The 19,221-nt window shown below is 39.7% G+C and overlaps 5 protein-coding genes across 7 annotated transcripts; 3 read left to right on the top strand and 2 right to left on the bottom strand.

The window, feature by feature from the left end:
* Nucleotides 1-1,135: 1,135 nt before the first annotated feature.
* Nucleotides 1,136-3,179, bottom strand: LOC132263053 (uncharacterized). Its single transcript, XM_059762620.1, has 4 exons — nucleotides 2,770-3,179; nucleotides 1,545-1,642; nucleotides 1,311-1,488; nucleotides 1,136-1,247 (listed from the first exon to the last, which is right to left on the bottom strand). The coding sequence occupies exons 1-4, from the start codon at nucleotides 2,890-2,892 to the stop codon at nucleotides 1,209-1,211; spliced, it is 438 nt and encodes a 145-aa protein (XP_059618603.1). The 5' UTR covers nucleotides 2,893-3,179; the 3' UTR covers nucleotides 1,136-1,208.
* Nucleotides 3,180-4,876: 1,697 nt separating this feature from the next.
* On the top strand, nucleotides 4,877-7,952 carry LOC132264022 (ras-like GTP-binding protein RhoL). 2 transcript variants are annotated; one of them, XM_059764073.1, is made up of 4 exons: nucleotides 4,877-5,051; nucleotides 6,512-6,774; nucleotides 7,399-7,516; nucleotides 7,585-7,952. In XM_059764073.1, the coding sequence occupies exons 2-4, from the start codon at nucleotides 6,541-6,543 to the stop codon at nucleotides 7,788-7,790; spliced, it is 558 nt and encodes a 185-aa protein (XP_059620056.1). In that variant the 5' UTR covers nucleotides 4,877-5,051; nucleotides 6,512-6,540; the 3' UTR covers nucleotides 7,791-7,952. The 2 variants fall into 2 exon arrangements, with proteins under 2 accessions (XP_059620056.1, XP_059620063.1); XM_059764080.1 differs by lacking the exon at nucleotides 4,877-5,051 and adding an exon at nucleotides 5,820-6,222.
* A 2,052-nt stretch (nucleotides 7,953-10,004) lies between these two features.
* Nucleotides 10,005-13,242, bottom strand: LOC132264749 (lysosomal-associated transmembrane protein 4B). Its single transcript, XM_059765048.1, has 6 exons — nucleotides 13,063-13,242; nucleotides 12,797-12,918; nucleotides 11,703-11,883; nucleotides 11,503-11,641; nucleotides 11,174-11,438; nucleotides 10,005-10,492 (listed from the first exon to the last, which is right to left on the bottom strand). The coding sequence occupies exons 1-6, from the start codon at nucleotides 13,235-13,237 to the stop codon at nucleotides 10,211-10,213; spliced, it is 1,164 nt and encodes a 387-aa protein (XP_059621031.1). The 5' UTR covers nucleotides 13,238-13,242; the 3' UTR covers nucleotides 10,005-10,210.
* Nucleotides 13,243-13,343: 101 nt separating this feature from the next.
* LOC132264750 (cytoplasmic phosphatidylinositol transfer protein 1) lies at nucleotides 13,344-16,509 on the top strand. 2 transcript variants are annotated; one of them, XM_059765051.1, is made up of 5 exons: nucleotides 13,344-13,460; nucleotides 14,249-14,397; nucleotides 14,462-14,558; nucleotides 15,232-15,790; nucleotides 16,410-16,509. In XM_059765051.1, the coding sequence occupies exons 1-4, from the start codon at nucleotides 13,410-13,412 to the stop codon at nucleotides 15,742-15,744; spliced, it is 810 nt and encodes a 269-aa protein (XP_059621034.1). In that variant the 5' UTR covers nucleotides 13,344-13,409; the 3' UTR covers nucleotides 15,745-15,790; nucleotides 16,410-16,509. The 2 variants fall into 2 exon arrangements, with proteins under 2 accessions (XP_059621034.1, XP_059621033.1); XM_059765050.1 differs by having other exon boundaries at nucleotides 15,232-16,444.
* LOC132264748 (protein singed wings 2) lies at nucleotides 15,705-19,146 on the top strand. The gene is made up of 4 exons (XM_059765047.1): nucleotides 15,705-15,790; nucleotides 16,410-16,676; nucleotides 17,075-17,520; nucleotides 18,194-19,146. The coding sequence occupies exons 2-4, from the start codon at nucleotides 16,492-16,494 to the stop codon at nucleotides 19,075-19,077; spliced, it is 1,515 nt and encodes a 504-aa protein (XP_059621030.1). The 5' UTR covers nucleotides 15,705-15,790; nucleotides 16,410-16,491; the 3' UTR covers nucleotides 19,078-19,146.
* Nucleotides 19,147-19,221: the final 75 nt, after the last annotated feature.

The raw sequence follows: 19,221 nt of genomic DNA, 5'->3' as shown, positions 1-19,221 counted from the left end.
AAACGCAGACAAGCGAGTTTCTTAATTGACTTTTTGGGGTTCTATCATTGCGTTAGATAGAAAGACTTTTGCACAAATTCCAGCGCAAATCTCTTCCACATAAGAGAATTTAGCACAAGATCTTGAAGTGTCGCGGGTTCGATTCTCCTTCAGTTGCGTGTTTTCTGCAGATCTTTTTCACTTTTCTTTCCTTTTTCGTGAATTTTCCTTCACTTTATCGCTTTATATCAACATTTTTCCCTCAATTTCTCAAAGAATTATCTCTAATAACCCAATCTGATGCTCGAAATTGTTTTTTCTTATGGTATTACAGCTTTTGTCATTGGACAATTGTTTTAGTTCATCTCTTTCTTCCCCACGCGAATCGTATATTTTCCTTCCTGCTCACGACATTTCTATGTCGAGTGTGTGCCTGCAGATTTTACGTTGGGCAACCCGCGCTGAATTTGACTTTGACGTGTCTGACAATGCGCTTGCTGTCAAAATGGTCAAAATAGACAAATTTCATATGGAAAATCGAGAAAATCGTCAATGAAATGAATTTATATTGTGGAAAAAACTCAAAAATTAATTCATTTCGTCCATAATGAACCATAATTGTGGAGAAAATCAGATTGTGTGAAGGCGCCAAAAGTTGATCTGCAGACCAAAATTCTGAAGGGAATCTGACGGGACCGAGCCGAGATGGTATGAGCAAAATGCTGTGTTTTCACCATTAGAGACAGAAAGATTTTCCCACTCTTTTCAGCACTTTTATGTGAATTTTTGGTCTTGAAACTTGTCATAAAAACTCTTGAAACTCTTCGTTCTCCACAAAAGTCGTTGGGAAAGCTGTTAATATCGCAATTTCGCGTCCTTTTCCTTCGCAGACTTTCCGTCATGAGTTCGAATCCAGCTGACGATAAATTTTTTTTCACATATTTTCCTGTTTTGTCTCTTTTTTCATACCATAATTTAACCAATTGACTAATTTGAGGAGTTTTAACGCCTCTCAGTAAATAATTATTCGTCATAAATCTTGCAAAATCTGAATACTTTCAATGTAAATGCTTCAATTTTGGCTTCACAAATTTAAAAAATATGCTTAACAATCAATTTCATGGAATTTTCACTTATATTTCCACTCATTCCTGGATATTCTTTAATATTCCAACTGAAACAGCTGAAATGATTCGTCCATTCCTGTCTTGAGAAACCCTTGGGTTTTGTCAAAAAGAGAAATATTCAATTAAGCCGAAGAGGAAGAGCTGCAGTTGGAAAATCACAGTGGAAAAGACAACAGAATTATGTAAGGAAACAAGATTTCTCACCTCTTCCATCGACTCGGACTCGTACAAGTGGATATGAATCAGCGGATCGCCCGGATCTTTCAAGAGGTACAAAAATCCATTTATCGTGCCAATCAGTTCCATGAAGTTTCCACTGCTTTTCGCCTGCACAATGCCAATCTCAAAGTACTTGCTGCGACCGTCCGGCTTGCGGAGCATTCTGCAAACGACCGACAACATTAGCATTGAGCCGAGAGATGTGTGAGAAATCATTACTTGCACATGCCGATGATGTGCTTCACCTGGTGCTTGAATTGCAGCTCGAAATCCGAATTGAACGTCTCCAGGCAGCCGCTCTCGATTCCCATGGAAAGCTGTCGGGAGAAACAATGCAGTTGAGAACACTCACAGTTCAGTTTGCGTGCTAAATAGAGCTTTAAGAGCACAATTTTCTAATTTAAGCCCATGAAAAAAGTGTGAAAAACGCAATTTTTCAAGCATTAATTAATAAATTTGACTTGATTTAATGCTAAGAACCCAAGAAAAATTGATTTGTCCAGTAAATTTGACTGTAGAAAATGTTCTGAGCTTCAAAGACAGAATTTTGAGTTTTTAGAGCATAATTTAATTTTATTCCTTATATTTTACAATAAAAAATATTATCTTAAAAAATTGTTTGGAAAATTGTATTTCATCCTGCAAAAATGTGAAATTTGCCAATATTTTCTGCTATTTGTAATTTTTTTATTTTTAAGTATGATAAACATTTTTTTAAAAAACAAGTTTTATTAAAGATATTATTTTGAAAAATTTTTTCTCTATCAAAATCAAAGAAATTAGACAAAATTGATTTAAAATTGAGTCTTGATTATTTCTAGACTTATAATTTGATTTTTAATAGGTTTAATATCTAGGATTAAAGAGCCCTAGACCTTAAGTCTGGGTGTCGTTGGAAAGTCTTCAATTCTATCTACAAAATACCAAAAATTAAGCTTGATTCCTTCAGTAGAATCTGAGCTAATTTGAAAAAGGACATTTCTGACATATTGAAAATGGCGCCAAATGGACCGAATTTCACGATTTACGCTCCCCTCAACCGAATCTTTTGCACCTTTTGATTTCATTGATTTTTTTTTGCTCTTCACATCTTCTTAATCACAAACAGAATCTGGATAATTCTAGTCGTGCAAAGTAAATATTTGCTTAACTCTAAACTCTGTTTATCCGGTTTTTCCTGTGCTGAAAAAAAAACTGCACACTCTGCAAATATTCAGCCAGAGAGAGAATGAGAATTTTTGTGTTCATCCTGTGCTCGTCATTCAGAACGACAATAAAACCTCATCCCAGCACACTTTTGCCTTCATTTCGTGCATGACAAATAAAATCCATATTATTATGAATATTCAAGTGACGCGCGAGACTCGAGTAATTACAATTTACGTTAAATTAATTTACCATGCTATGTACAGTGCTTGGCGCACATATATTTCAAAACAATTACCCGAATGAAAATCTCTCTGTTGATGATGTCCTGAATCGACCACTTGAGCATCGGGGCGGAGAAGCGCGGATCAACCGAGGCTGATCCTCGCCAGAGCAGCGAAACCAGCTTGGTTTTCATCATGCACGCCTCAATTTCCACCGTTTTTTTTCACTGCTGAGGACAATTAACCGACTTCTGCACACACACTTCTCAATGGCGTCCGCGGAGGAAAAAACAGCACAATGTTCTCACGCTTCTCGTCATTCTGCACTCACTCTCGTCGCCACCATTTGCTCAATGGCGAATCCTCAGCCTCTTGCACATCACTTTGCCACCAATTCCGCCACTCAACCACTCTTCGCGGCGGCCACAAATGCAAATTGCATTAGGACTGCGCGGATTTGGAATAAAATCAATCACAAAAACCGAGCAGGCTTTCGATATGTCAAAAAAGTATGCAATGCGCGCCTCGCGACACCCTCTAGCGGCCAACATTGCGCGCCTCTTTATGCTGTTATAGCACATCCGAGTTTATGCTCGTTCTGGCGCGGCCTTCGCGGCCCTTTTTTGTGTGCTGCTCAACGTTAAATTATTTTGCCGATTCGGACAAACATTCTAATTATAGAATTTCATGGGATTAAATAAACACTTGATTAATGGATGAGGGCGATTGTTTGGCTCACCCTCGTCATGCTGAAGAAGCTGCAGAAGAGTGGAAGCAAGTGTGAAGATTTTACACTGCCTTTCCGCCAAGGGGGAGATAAAAGTGTTCAAATATTCGCAGTATTGACTTTCTGAGTGTTTCTTGCCTAACAAGAAAGTGCTTTTTGAGGTTATGTGCCTTATTTTGGTGTGGATTTAAAGAATATTCATCTTCCAGCTTAGCAATTATTATATTTAAGGCAAAATTAGGCGTTTGCATATTGAAAAGATCACAATTCTTGACTTTTACAGTCAAAAAGCACTAAAAATCATGCTGAGATCTAACATAACCTCAAATAAACAATATTCCTGATAAAGAAAATGTTTATTTAATAAATAATTCTGGAAGATTTCATGGATTTAGAAGTTTCTTTCTAATAAAACATGTAAACAGCTGCAGAAAAAAAAATCATAAAATCATAATAATTCTTTTCTAGGTTATGTGCTTTATTTTGACACAGATTTAGTGAAAATTCGTCTTCTAGCACACCAATTCTTTTATTTTAATTGTATTTAACACAGGATCAAGCATTTTCAAGTCAAAAAGATCGCAATTGATGCTTTTTGCAGTCAAATATCACTAAAAATTATGGTGAAATCTAACATAACCTTAAATAAACAATCTTCTTGATGAAGAAAATGTTTGTTTATCAATATTTCTGGAAGATTTCATGGATTTAAAAGTTAATTTTTAATAAAATATGCAAATAACTTCGGAAAAAATCATAATAATTCTTTTCTAGGTTATGTATTCTTTTTCGATATAGATTTAGTGAAAATTCGTCTTCTAGCACATCAATTCTTATATTTAAATCGTATTTAACCCAGGATCAAGCATTTTCAAGTCAAAAAGATAGCAATTCATGACTTTCACAGTCAAAAAATACTACAAATTAAGCTGAGATCTAACATAACCTCAAATAAACAATATGCCTGACGAAGTAAATGTTTATTTTAGAATATTTCTGGTCGGTTTTCATGAATTTAAGCCTTAAAATCACCCATTTTGAGTTCATTATTCAATTGTAGGAGTTGATTTGATCCTAAAAGTCCTGTAAACTTAGCCATTTTGAGGTTATGATTAGAAAACAGAACAGAAACTCTAAAAAATTAATTACAACGTGAAGATTGATGAGTAAAGACCCCAAAAAAGTCAAGATTCTGGAAGTGTCAGGCTTATTTGTCCCTTGTTGTGTTCTAAGCGATGATTCTGGGTGTCGCCCAGACTCTCAGTGCTGTTGTGCTGTTGTAATTAAGCCAGAAAAATTCCTCATCAATTTGTGTATGGAGTTTTTGAGTAGTACAACTCCAATATTGCTCATCGCGCCAGCCAATTAGTATGTGTAACATGTACAACAAGAGACTCACACTGACGCCTCAAGTCCGGAATCCGAGGCATCGCGGCCATAAGCATCCATTCGCCAGTCTCTGGTTGATGTGTGGCGCGTCTGGTGGGATTCGTGGCTGGAGGAACATGTGCTGCAAGACAGCCAAGTGCGCCAATTAGTAGCAATAGGACTTTAGCGCAATTGCCTCACAGTTTGCATGGACGTGCACGTCTCATCTGGCATGTGCAGTGCCAATTAGAAAGCAAATTAGTAAGTCTCAGTGACAGTGTCTTCTATATCTTCTCACCCACAAAATACCTGGATATTGAGACACACAATTATAAAAAAAAAGACGACAGCGCGTGAATGTGTTAAATTCGTCTTGCGATGTCGTGTCTAATGTGTCATCATCGCGCGCTCAACAGTGTTTCAACCCAGTGGAAAATTAAGTTCAATGCGAGACAACGATGAGGCAAGAGTTGGAGAAAAGTGTGAATCAGTAGAGGAAATTCTTATCGGACAAATTCTCTTCACACTGTGGAGATGAAGAATTACACACAAGACTCGCTGACTTTCCCCCAAAAAGAAGAGCCACACTGCAACTGATCGGCTTAAGAATATTCTGTGTGCCAAAATCAAGTCGCTAAGACGTTATTTGGGGGTCAATTTGATGACTATTGAATTTATGCTTCAGCTTATCAATTAACTGTTGAATTCTGGTGAAGAGAAATCAAATAGTGCAGCTTAAGCACGTTCCAGCGATAGATTATTTATGTTCTGATTCATATTTGTGGTTTTAGGAATTTGTCACGACTATAAAATAACGTCTTTTTATACGTTTTCTCAGTGAAGAATAGATAAAAGTTTGTCTTTGTCTTGTGACACTCTTTTAATCATGAAAATCATGTGAAATTTCCACTACTTTCCTTACTTATGGAGTAGTTTGCAACACTTTGTTTTAAGATTCTCATCATTAATGGTCGATAATTGGTTAATATCGGGTCAATTTTAAGTTATTTGATCGTTTTAGTTGCAAAATTCCGTCTCTAACGCATTTAAGCATTGAATGCGCGAATATTGTGGATTCCTTCGCTTCTGACACTTCCCTTAATTTACCAATTAAGCGCCTGAGGTTAATAGCCAGAGCCAGAAGAGTCCAATTAATTCTATTACCAGCGGCACTTCGTGCATCTTCATTGACTGTGACTAAGAAGTGTGACTCGAGCGCTGCAGTCGTTACCTAAGGCTCTTCGACACCCTATCGAGCGCCATATCGGGGCTGATTTGTCGTTATCAGCGCCAACTATTATCTCGGCGTATTGGTTGGAGTGGAAAGTGTGCTAAAGTGTGCATTCTCTCCAAATTCACACGATATTAAAGGTCACCACGCCAAACAAGTGTCTTTATCCCCACATTTTTCCCCCAAAGAGAGAGAGAGAGAGTGAGTTGTAATTTTTCCACCCCACAAACCCCAACACACGAATTTATCAGACGAATTCTTCTTGGAAACACGCTGTTTTATCAGTATTTTCTCGCTTTCTTTGCGCGCCTCTTATCTCAATCACACTCGCCGCTTTTTCCGCGCTCGCGTGTGTGTGTTTGTTCTCCAAATTCAATCCTTCATGACATATTTTCCTTTAATTGTTGGCTTCAGAAGTCAGATTTATTGCAATATTTTCCCCACGATGAACTACATTTCGCAACTGATGGCATTTTGTCACACTGCACAGGTTTGAGAGAACAGGTGAAAGCTTAAGAAATGGCAACGAATTTGCGACCTCTGAAGATCACAACGGTCGGCGATGGAATGGTGGGAAAAACTTGTCTCCTAATAACCTACACGCAGAACGAGTTTCCGGTGGAATATGTGCCGACCGTCTTCGACAACCACGCTTGCAATCTGGAAGTGGACGGCAAAATGTACAGCCTCACGCTCTGGGACACAGCTGGTCAGGAGGACTACGAGAGACTGCGGCCGCTTAGCTACCCGAATGTAAGTCAATTCTCAAGACATCAGCCAGATTCAGTGTCTAAAACACAAGATTTCCCGCATTTTCTGCCATTTCTAGACTTATTTTGCCGTTTTTGAACTGCTCAGTGGGAGTTTTCCTATAAATTGTGAGGTTATGAATCAGAATAATAGTGATAAAATGAGTTTTTGAATCAAATTTCTTATCATTTCTAATCTAAACATCTTAAAAACTAGCTTCTAGGTTATGTTTTTGAAAGAATATGGTTAAAATCGCTGTTTTTCGTATCTTTTTCGGACATAACCTCAAATATCATTGAGAGATTTTCAAGTAAATCAAAGAGAATTCAATTCACACCCTTTAAGAGCAAATTTAGATGGAATCCACGTATATTACAACTTGTTAATAAGCTTAGAAAGAACATAAATCAGGATTTAAAGTAATTTTTTGAGGTTATGTTTGATTTCAGCACTATTTCTTACCGCAAAGGCTCTAAAATCGCTTTTTTAATCAAGCACAAATGCTCAATATTCTGCTAATAATCAATAAATAACTGAATCTATCTTTAAACAACTACATAACCTCAAAATATCTCTTTAATCACCCGAAATCAGGTTATTTAATGACTGAATTGTGTGCCTTTGCAGACGGACTGCTTCCTGCTATGCTACTCTATAGAGGGACGCACGAGCTATGAGAACGTGATGTCCAAGTGGTATCCGGAAATCCGACACTACTCGCCAAGCGTGCCCATAGTATTAATTGGTAACTGACGCTCAGCAATTCAAGCCAAGCGCGCGACTCTCAACGCCTCTTTTCCGTCCGCTTTGCAGGAACCAAAATGGACTTGCGGACGCCGGGCTCGGAGAAGTTCCTCACGTTCGCGGACGGCAAGAAGCTGAAGTCGAAGATCCGCGCGTACTCGTTCATCGAGTGCAGCGCCAAGAAGAACAAGAACCTGGACAGCGTGTTCACGGAGGCCGTGCGCGCGGTGGAGCAGAAGCCTCGCGTGAGCCAACGCCTCTGCACGCTCCTCTAGGGAGCCGCCAGGGGGCGTTCTAACGCACACTTTTCTACAAAAAAACAAACCATACAATCTTCTTAGATAGATAATAACTAGTGCTGGTTTAGATGACAAAGTTTTTGTGCCAATATGACAAATATTGACGCTGAGATGAAGAGAATTAAATTCCTAGTCAATAAAGACAATCATTTACTAAAAAAAATAAGTGTGTTTTTTGGCTCTCGAATGAGAACATTTCTATGCATTCAATCTGTTGAATCATCAGATTCAAATCTACATTGAAATTTATTTACTTTTGTGCTAAACTTAATAAACCACAGATTTTTGCAAGGGGGAGATAATATAGTCAGAAGTGGTGTACAGCTCAGAAGAAGTACTTTTGTAGTGGAAATGTTCGAAAGCTTAAAGTATTCCTTGCCTGAGTGCTTATTTTACTAACAAATGATGTAAATTCTACGGATTTCCTCCGATTTTCACGCAAAATCAATCATAAAAATCTTTTTTTCTAGGTTATGTAACGAACAAGAAGAGATTTAGTGAATAATTCACATTCTAGCCTAACAATTCTTATGTTCAAGTCAAAGAGATCGCTATTCATTGGCAGAATTAAGCATTTACATGCAATAAACAGTAGTTTTTCTGAACCTTTGATGTCAAGAAATAATGCATATTTCTTGAACTCAAACATAACCTGAAAAATAATCATTTAGACTTGAAAAATGTTCAATTTGAAAACTTCTGTAGACCATTTTGACTCTGAATCAGCAGTTTTAAGTTCATTGGCAAATCATAACCAGATCGTTTTGCGATCTCGAATATTTTGAAATGGAGATTCTTAAGATCTCTTAGTTATATTTTGAGGTTATGGTCAGAAAACATGTTCAAAAATGCGTTTTTGAATCGCTTCTTAGAGAAATATCGAAAGGAAACTTAAGAGATTCATTATAGTTTGGAAATTCATGTGAAAACCGTCTAAAACTTCTAGTTCTAGAAGTGTGAGGTAAATTTGGAAGTTTATGGAAGTGGTGAACAAATTTAAGGCATTATTATCTCCCCCTTGGATTTTTGCTGACAAAGAGAGTCCAAATGCAAGTCTTCTTCGTGATTCATGCGTGAGAATGATGAGCTTTTCATGCTGAATTCTTTCTTTTGTCACTTGAGTGAAATTGACCTTTGAATTCCACTCAAAAATGCCAAATATTTCCTGCAATTACAGTTCTTTAATCATCACAAGGGGCAGATATTACGGTCGGAAGTGGTGTACAGCTTTTGTGGAAGTGTTTGGGAATTGAAAATGGCTAAATATTTACAAAATTTGCATAACAAAAGCTTCAATTTCAACTAATTTAGGCATTTTCTGCATAATTTTACTTAGATTAAATACATTTTATTGCTTTTCTAGGTTATGTGATTGATTTAAAACAGATTTTGTCGATTTAATAACTCTCAAAGTGGTCAAATTTGTGATTAAGCTGGGATTATTTCTCTTTTTCCCCACAGAATGGAGCATTTTGATCGAAAAACACTTGATATTAACTGAGAAACTGCTTTAAAGTCGATCATAACCTCAAAAAATCAAATTTCAGTCTAGAAGAATGCTTCTTTGTTTAGTAATTTCCGCAGTTTTTGCTTTAAAGTGATAAATTCAACTCTTTTCCAGGTTTGAAAAGATCTAAATTAGTCCAAAAAGGATTTTCAAGCCGAATTCCTAACCTCACAATTTGGTCAGAATGTTTCAAAGCTTTTCCGGAAGGCAAAACAGTATGAGAAACAGTTAAAAGAGTCTAAAAAGCGATGAAAAATGCCTTTAAAGTGTCACATTATTGCTTCACAAGGGCAATTCTAGTGTTAAATGAAACGCAGTTTTGGGTTAAAAAAAAAAGTATATTTTCCATTAGTGCCACATCGACTAAACATAAAGTGATAATTTTTACCTTTGAACGCTACAAAGTTCATAGAATCTTTCAATGATTTACGATTAATTTATGTGTTTTTCATTTTCATTTGGAATAGAGAAATAAAATATATATTAAATATCTCTAAGTTTAATTATTTATCATATATATATATATTTATAATCAATCTACAATTGAGGGGTAAAATATTCGGATTTCTTTTTAGTACTTGTTTCTAAATTCTTTATGTTCCATAAATATTAGTTAAAATTTTCTGCAAGACTGGGATTGAGACTTGTTTGGCTAAAATTGATAACTTTATCAACTCTCTCTCTTTTGTTTTTCTCTAATCAATCTACTTTCTGGAATCTCTGGAATAGTCAAGTGGATTTTCCTCTCAAACCAAATAGCAATTAGGTATTCACAATATCTTTAATAATGTTTCAACCACACTAACGCGTAGTCTTTGCAAATCACACAATAATAACATCAATGAATTCTACTTCTCAAAAATCAAAAACACCCTTCGGAGATCCGCCCTTAGTTCTGCTCTTTGGGCCGCGCGCCGCCCTCCTCGGCCGGGACGCCGTTCACGGTCACCTCGGCGGCCGTGACCGCGGCGGGAATGTAGGGCGGCGGCGCCGACGTCTCAGCCAGGACCGTCACGGCGGCGGCGCCTTCCTCGGAATGCGACGCGCCAAGCGCCGGACTGGCGGGCGTGGCCGTGGCCATGGCCACCTGATAGGACGGCGGCGGCGCCTGCTTCATGCTCTGCGCGATCGCCTCGTCATAGTCCGGCAGCAGCGAGCTGTAGTCGCGCTCCTGCAAGAGAAACACAAACATTTCCGTGAATTTCCAGTGGGAAAACAGTGAAATTTGTGTAATTTAAGCTCAATTTGCGTCTATTTTCCATGAATTTAAAGTCATTCTATCCTTAATTCGCATTTCAACGAAAGAAAAACATAATTTAAATATTTATTTAGTCTTTTTGATCAGTTTTTGGCGTCCTGAGAGAATTTTGTTTGGGAAAGTGTCATTTTAAACGCTCTTTTCCTTTATTTTTTCGCCAATATTTTCTAAAGTTCTTTATCGATTGCAAAAATTAGCACAGATTTGGAAAGGTAACTTCATCGCCTACAACTTTCTAGAATATATTAGAGTCAAAAAATGACCGCAAGATGGAGTTAATGATCCATTTTTGACAGAAGAGTTCTTTTTCTGCGTTACTTTGGAAAAATATTCACACTGGCGCCATTTTTCAGCGGATTTTTAATATTAAAGACGTTTTGGAAAGGTGATTTCACAGCCTACAATTCTCTAGAATATATCATTGGTCTCAGAATGCATCTTAACCTGATTTCAAGGCTCTTTTTGAACATGCACACTGAAAACTACTCATAATTCCGCCCATTCCGCCATTTTTGGGCGAATTTTGAAGAAATCTAACGCTTTGGAAGGAGAAAAAGACGGCCTACAACTGCCTAGAACACATAATTCATTTACCTGGCGATGAGAGACATCGGGAATGATATATGGCAGCATTGAGCGCAGATTGTGTTGCCGCATCGTGAGATATTTGTAGCATCGCCACACGATGCCGATGGCGTAGGCTTTCAGCAGAACCACGCCGATGAAAGCCACCAGGACGACAATGCTGAGCGTCTGCGGGCTGAGCTTCAGCAGCTCCTCGCGCCACGGGAACTTGTGGCTCTCGGCGATCAGACGGTGAATCGATCGCAAGTAGCACAAATATCCGGCGGCAGTTAAGCTGCAAAAATCAAATGCTGGATCAAAACCTGAGCCTTTGAAGCTCTTTAATCGTCAACACTCACATCGTGATGGCAAAGTCGAAGAGCTGCAGGCAGAGGAAGGGCAGCAAATGCGAGGGTTTCCCCTTGATGGCGCCAAAGATCATCATCAGCGTTATTGCGACCATGCAAATGCAGACAAAACTGCCCATATCAACATTTTCTACAAGGAAAAGCCATTAAAATCCGTCACCTTGAGCGCGAAATTAGCACTAAAAACGTACGATAAGTCAGTGAGTGATCGCGAAAAGCGTACGGAGGATCGATTTTGCTGAGCGGCGTCGGCAAGGCGGGCGCCTCGTCGTCTAGCGTCGTCACATCCTCATAGCCATTCTCCAACTCCTGCATCATCACGGGATTCCGCATGATCGCCGCCAGCACGGCCAGACACAGCAGATTCAGGCACTGCAAGAGAGAAAACCTTGTACTTTCCATCTGGAATGCATCAGCACACAAAGAAAATACACTCGCTTAACCCTTGAACGTCGATTTGGTCACAGATTTTCTGCAGAAAGATTCATTTTCTTGCTTTTATTTAACATTTGCCTTTGTTGTGTGGCAAAAGAATGTGGTTTTGTGGAAAGAAATACAATTCAAATCAATGAATTCAAAGGATTTTTAGCACTTTTGAGTCTAAAATCGCATTATAACTTGAAATATAACCTCAAAATTTCTGAAAATCAAATTTAAACTGTATTTTCAGGTGACTAAAACCACAAAATTTAAGCTTAACACGAGAAATCAACAAGAAAACAGCCTTAAATTGTCTTCCTGAAAGCCTAAAATTGAATGTACAAAAGTGAGGTTAGTTTTATCCTTCCGGAAAGGGATTTTTATTGATTTTGATGCTTTTCTTCACTGATAATGTGATGTTAAGTGCTTCTTGGGTTGCAAAAAGGGATTCAATGGCAAATTTCTGATGATTCGACTGCAGAAAATCACGAAATTCCACTTCCGGATATTTCCGGAAAGTGTTTCACGCTCGGTTTCACGTTGAAATTGTGATTAATTTATGAAATACTTTGTAATTAGAGGCTTTTTTCGTGGTTATTCCCATTTTATGAACTAATTTGTTCGTTTAGTCACCAATTAAGCTGTTTCCCTTAGATTTAAACCTTATTTTTACCCAAAATAACCGCAAATAAGTAATAAATATTGCCAAAAATAGGTAATAAATTCTTTCCTGACCAGAAAAATGACCCTAAATCGTCTTTTGCGCTGAGGAAATGTGTCATAAGTGCTCAAAAGGGACTCATTTATCTCTTTCCCAGCGCAGTTTGTTGTTCGCGTTGAAGGGTTAATGAATAATGCAACTCACCAAGTGCCAAACGCCAATGATAATTGTCGCCGTGCGAACGTGCAGACCGAAACAGCAGCTCCATTCCTTATTTCGCGATGGACCCATTTTGATTCTGATCCTTAACATCTCACAAAATCCCCCTGAAAGGAGGAATTGAGGTGTTATTGTGTGGCCAGAGAGAACTTCCTCCTCAAAGGTCAACTTCGCAGTAGAGCAAATTCAGCAGTTTCAGGCACAATTCTGCTCCTTCTGCAGATCCTTTGGGTGGCACAGGAAATACTCACTATTGCTTTGAAGTGGCAGTTCTTCGATGCACACAAATTTGTACGAATTTTTCCAACTTTCTCTCCAATGGACAAAAATACTCTGAACGTCAATCTTCCATTTTTCCTCTCTTGCGCGTTCCACATTTATTCCACAAAGTGCGTCATTCGTCAGTTTCGTCAACACTTCGCGCATCGCACGATGTTAGACACTTGGATGGGCACAAAAAACTGTCTGTTTCCCAGGTTTCCCATGTGCGTGAAGGAACATTTGTCGGTGTGAAAATTTTCACGGCACTTTTGCGGTGTGTTTTGCACGTATTTGAGCCGGAAAACCCTTGAGATTAGCTGACAAAGTCACTCTCGTGATGGTGTTAACCAAGGAGTATCGAATTTGTATGCCACTCAGTGTTGAAGAGGTGAGACAAATATATTTGTGTACACATTTTCTTGATAAAAAATCACACACAGATAATGCAGACGGAAATCAGTGTCTCATTTCTGCACAATAAATTGCATAAAAATCGTCGCGTGACACAAATTCCTGGCAAAAACTGCCCAGAAATTGCATCCAATCAATCAATACAAATTCCCTCCCATAAATCGTCCTTGGAAAGGATATTCATCCGTCAGAATCCGCAGGTTGTGAATTAGTCAAATAACACACTTTTTATTGCACACACATCAAGATAAACCGTTGATTACACAAATTAACACTTTTCTGTCACTGTTTTTGAATGTTTCAATTTTTTGGCAGTTGCGCGAAGCATAAAAACCCTGTTTTTCCAGCAGATAGAGAAGAAATATCACTTTGGCATGTATGGGGGAAAAGCATCCCCTAAATTGCTCTACACATAGGAGAAATAATCCAACAGAAAAGTCTTTTCGATTCGGAGAAATTTGATTTTTCTACCTAGTGCTTCACAAAAGATCATTTTTGAGCAACAAAGAGTGATTTAAAATTCCCATGATGTATTAGAAAGTAGTAGGTAATTTCAATAGCTATCATTTGAGCCTAATTTGAGGGAAATCCGTGGAAAATTGGGCGAGATATGAGCACATAAGTGCGACAAAGTGGGGGACAATGGAAAATAGGCTCTAAAAGGAAAACTTGAGGGTTTAGGGGCAAAAGTGAGGTACCGTTGGAAAGCTGATGACTCGAGGAATCAGAAAAGCAACATTTTACATAATTGAACTTATTCCGCAGTACCAAATCGGGCAGCTGTACATGATTGCGCGGCACAGCCTGGAGAAGTCCGACAGCGGACAAGGAGTGGAAGTGGTGGAGAATGCGGAGTGCGAGGACGAGGAGCACGGCAAAGGACAGTTCACAGAGAAGCGCGTCCACTTGTCCAAGTAATTGCAGTGGAAATGTTGAGCTCATTGAGTGAATTATGGACTAATTAAAGTGCTTTTTCAGTCGCCTTCCGTACTGGATTCAGGCTGTCTGCCCGCGAGTCTTCTACATCACGGAGAAAGCGTGGAATTACTATCCTTTCACCATCACAGAATACACGGTGAGATATTTGATACTTTAAGGGAAAGAGGAGGCAGTTTTGGACACTCAATTGCAATTGAAACTGTTGGAAATTGATGAAAATCCTGCAATAATACAAGATTAAAACAGTGCGTTGAAAAGATCGACACTTATCGATAAGAATTGTGAAGAATTCTCATTCTTAACCTCAATTTTGGAGTGAAAAATAAGTAAAATCGTCAGTTTAAGAACGAATTAATCCATTTTAGACCTATTTTCCCCCAAAAATTGTGTAAAAAATGAACTTACATGAAATTCGTGTCGATAAGTGTCGGTAAATGTCGATAACTTCAATCTCTGCAACGTTAGAAAACTTATAAATAAATATTTCAATGGAATTTCCAGAATATATCACTAAATCTGATATGAAAGTTTAGGAAAATAACTGAAAAGCATTACAAAAGGCTAAAACTCGGGTTAAAAACGGAGTTTCTGGGATTTTTAAGCGTTGTTCAAGCTTAAAAAATATTGAAATATGCTCTAAAATGCCTAATAAAAGCTGAAATTTATCAAAAACCCGATGAAGAAGGGAAGGAAAATTGTTTTAGGGTCAATATGTGGTTTTAAAGTAAGAAATCCATGTCCAAAAGTGCCTCTCAGTTCCCTATTTAATCAAATACGACTTCTTCACTGAGTCTTTTCGTCCTTCGCAGTGTTCCTTCATACCAAAGTTCAGCATATCCATTCAGACGCGCTACGAGAACAACAACGGAACCACTGAGAATTGCCTCAATCTGCCGCCCGAGAAGCTGGCGGAGCGGAGCGTGGATCACCTGGACATCGCCTTCGAGGAGATCGACCAGAAGCACTACAAGCTGGAGGAGGATCCGAAGCACTTCAAGTCGGCGGCGACGGGCCGCGGGCCGCTGATCGAGGGCTGGCGGGACCACGAGAAGCCCATCATGTGTTCATACAAGCTGGTCAGCGCGTCCTTCGAGGTCTGGGGCCTGCAGACGCGCGTCGAGGACTTCATCCACAAGTGCATCCGCGACATCCTGCTGCTCGGCCACCGCCAGGCCTTCACGTGGATCGACGAGTGGTACAACATGACGATGGACGACGTGCGCGCGTACGAGAAGTCCATGCACGTGGAGACCAACGAGAAGGTCCTGCAAGGAACCACCGAACAACCCGAGAGCCCGACGGCTCAGAAGTCCTTCGATTAGGCTCATCAACACTAGCGAATTCGCCACAGTACAAGCTTCTATCTGGGTATTTATGTATAGTATTTTCTCAAGAGTCTGCAGACAAATTGGAGCTTCGCGTCTGCATCAAGGGGGAGATAGTGTGGCGAAGATCTACAAAAGTGCAGCATTTGACTGCATTCTGACTGCAATCTAACTCAAATCTAACTCAAATCTAACTGAAAACTGTCTAATTGAGGGTTATAGATGATATTTTATACTTTCTTTCTTCTAATTCAACTGTTTTTATGGCTTTATTCTCGATTAGAGTCTCGATTAGAATATAAAAATTGAGGTTATGTTTGATTTTAGCGCTTAAATCATTATTTTCATTGAGTGCAGATGCGAAATTCTACTTATAAGTAGGAAAATCTTCATTTCAAGTGCAATAATTCATCTTTAGAAATGTTATTTAGTCTTAAATAAAGTCACATAACCTATAAAAATTACCGAAATGAAGGCCTGGAGAAGAATTGATTTGTTATCAGTGAAAAAATCAATAGAAATTCAAAGTGTGATGGGAATATTGCAAATACTGAAACATTTTCTAACACAAATTTCCCAAACATGAGCTTAACGGCCACAATATCTCCCCCTTGGTCTGCAAGATTTAACCAAAATTAGTAATAAATTGTAATGTAAACCAGTGAAATTTGCCTTCATTCAACTCCACTTCGCCTGCGGAGCGCGGAAAATCCATCGCAATGAGGTGACGTTATCATTATTATCATGTCTGTTGGCGCGAAGATTGACTCTGCGCCGTATTTACGCACCTTCGCCACGTTTCTGGCCACCGAACGCGCCAGTAGATCAACGACAATCCGAGATGCTGGGCCTGTGAAGAGCATCTCGCCATCCGTCATGTGGTTTCGTGAAATAATCTTCACTATTATCTCTGTGGATTTTGCATTGAGGTAACAACAAGAGAAATATTATCACTTTATTGTGCATTTTCCTGTGACAATTAAACTTTATTGGGTCTGTTGGGGAAATGAGTTTGATAAAGTTTCTGTGGCTGTGCAAGAATTCTGAGAGATACAGAAAATTATCACACGCGATGTGTGACAATTAACACCTTTTGAAAAATCCCATTTCCATATATATAATATTATTTTCCTTGGCGAGATCGCGAGCGCGAGAGAGAAAAGTTTCCCCTCCCAAAGCATTTTATTTACCTTCTCATCAGCAATGTTTACTCAATGCCTAAAAAAAGACAACAATTAATCGTTAGCGCAAAGCCATGTTCTGGTTCTACTTTCCGCGCCACAATCGCGAAAGGAAAAACAGCTGACAAAAGGTGCTTAATTTGCAGCTTAAATCAATTCTACTCCTGTGACGAATGGATCGCGCTGAACAATCACACGAGTTCGCAGAGCAATTGCTCACTTTACGGCATCTCGGCGTACTGCACGGGAAATCTCGAGGGGATCAACGACATCCGGATGAAGATGGTGGAGAACATGTGGATCTGCCGCTTCCCCAACAAGACCTTCGATCCCTTCCACATCCTGCGCCACATGACGCAGCTGCGCAAGCTCCGGATCAACTACAGCAACTTCACGCACTTCAGCAACGACTTTCCCGAGCTCAAGCACCTGGAAGTCGTCAATGTGACCAACACGGCGATGGCCTACACCCGTCCTACGCTCTTCCGCAAGCTGCCCGCGCTCAGATACTTGGACTTGAGGGGAAACTGTCTGGACCACATGGAAGGACCGCTGATCCTGAACAGTGGATTCAAGAAAATGTATCTTTCAGGTGAGTTCTGAGGGTTTTGAGGCCTAGGCCAGCTAGTCTAGCTGTCATAGGATGGAAAATCTAGGCAACAACCTTAGAATCCCAGTTAAAGGGTGAAATTTTCATTTGAAGACTCTAAAAATTGCATAGAAAAGAAACATTTGATCTTAAGTTCAAAAATCGAAAAGAACTTTTCGATTTTGGCTCAAAATTAGTTTAATAGAAAGATAAATTCGGTTAAGAACCTAATAAAAAATCTTCATAGTTTCTTAATTTAATAGAATTTGACAGAATTAAGAATCAAATTCGTAAAATTCAATCTGACTAACAAGACTTAAGATTAGAATCAAAAATATTGAAAACCTAGTCTTTGATCGGAAAGAAGACAGAAGAGAAGTAAGAAGTAAAAAACATTTGCAAAAATGCTGTTTTAGAATAGATTTCTACACATTCTGTCCAGAATCAAACCGGGATTTACTAGCTAAATGTTCTGCTAATTTATTAACGAAATTCTGTTCATGATTCAGAGACAAAATGCTATTTTTAAAGATAAAACTAGCTAAATAATTAACAATTTGCATTAATCGTATAAAATTGTTGGGAAACGAAGTGTAAATTTCTTGAATTCTTATCAATTAAGATTATTTGGAGACTTGAAAACCGGAAAAACTGACCAATTTCCGTCCAATGGCAGGAAACAAGTGGAATTGCACGCGGAACATGAAGTGGCTTCTGACGTACGATGAAAACGGGCGCGGAAAGCGCGTGGCGGACAAGGACATGATGCGCTGCGTGGACTTCAAGTACTCCGGACGGCCTCTGCTGGCCGTGATGGACTTCAAGATGCAGATGCGCACGCAGTGCAGCCACCCGGACATCCTGAACTGCTCCTGCGTCCTTCACTACATCCGCCCAAGCGACGACGGCGAGTACTTGATCCCGATGGTCACGGTGAACTGCAGCCATCGCGGCTTCCAGGACCTGCCCGACTTCCTGCCCAAGAACACCACAATCCTGCACATGACGCACAATCGGATCAGCAGCGTGGAAGTGCTGCGCAAGAATCCGATCTACCTGGAAGTTCACGATCTCTTCCTGGACTACAACCAGATCGAGTCCATTGACTTCCTGGAGGCGTCGCGATGGCTGAACAACTTCCGCGTGTTCAGCCTGCGCGGCAACCGACTGACCAAGTTCTCCAGCCACATCCTGGACAATGCGCTGGAGCGGAATCACCAGGCGATCAAGCTGCACCTGAGCGAGAATCCCTGGCGCTGCGACTGCCTGTTCACGCCGCACTTCCAGGAGCTGCTAATGAAGTACCACACGATCATCAAGGACTTCAGCAACATCACGTGCAAGTACATCGAGGGCGACGGCAACTTCCGCACGTCCGTGATCACGCTCAATCGCGGCGACGTGTGCAAGCTGCCGTCCGAGTACAGAGTGCAGCCCATCGAGCTGCTCAACGGCATCCTGGCCTTCCTCATCGTCCTGATCCTGGGCAAGCTCGCCTTCGACTACTACCACTACCGGCGCTACGGCCGCGTGCCCTGGATCGTCACGAAGCTGCCGTGAGAGGCTCGAAAAAGAGGCATTTTAGCGCCTTTTTTGCACTGACTGTTGATCATTAGATAATTCGAATGGAGACGTGATTGAAGCGACACGAGTTTGTGCGCAATAAATCTCTGTAAATTACATTACAAGCTTTTTATGCTTCCC

Source organism: Phlebotomus argentipes, unplaced genomic scaffold (assembly GCF_947086385.1).
Source record: "Phlebotomus argentipes unplaced genomic scaffold, Phlebotomus argentipes genome assembly contig_2, whole genome shotgun sequence".
Taxonomy (NCBI): domain Eukaryota; kingdom Metazoa; phylum Arthropoda; class Insecta; order Diptera; family Psychodidae; genus Phlebotomus; species Phlebotomus argentipes.
This window is presented reverse-complemented; position numbering and strand designations above follow the sequence as displayed.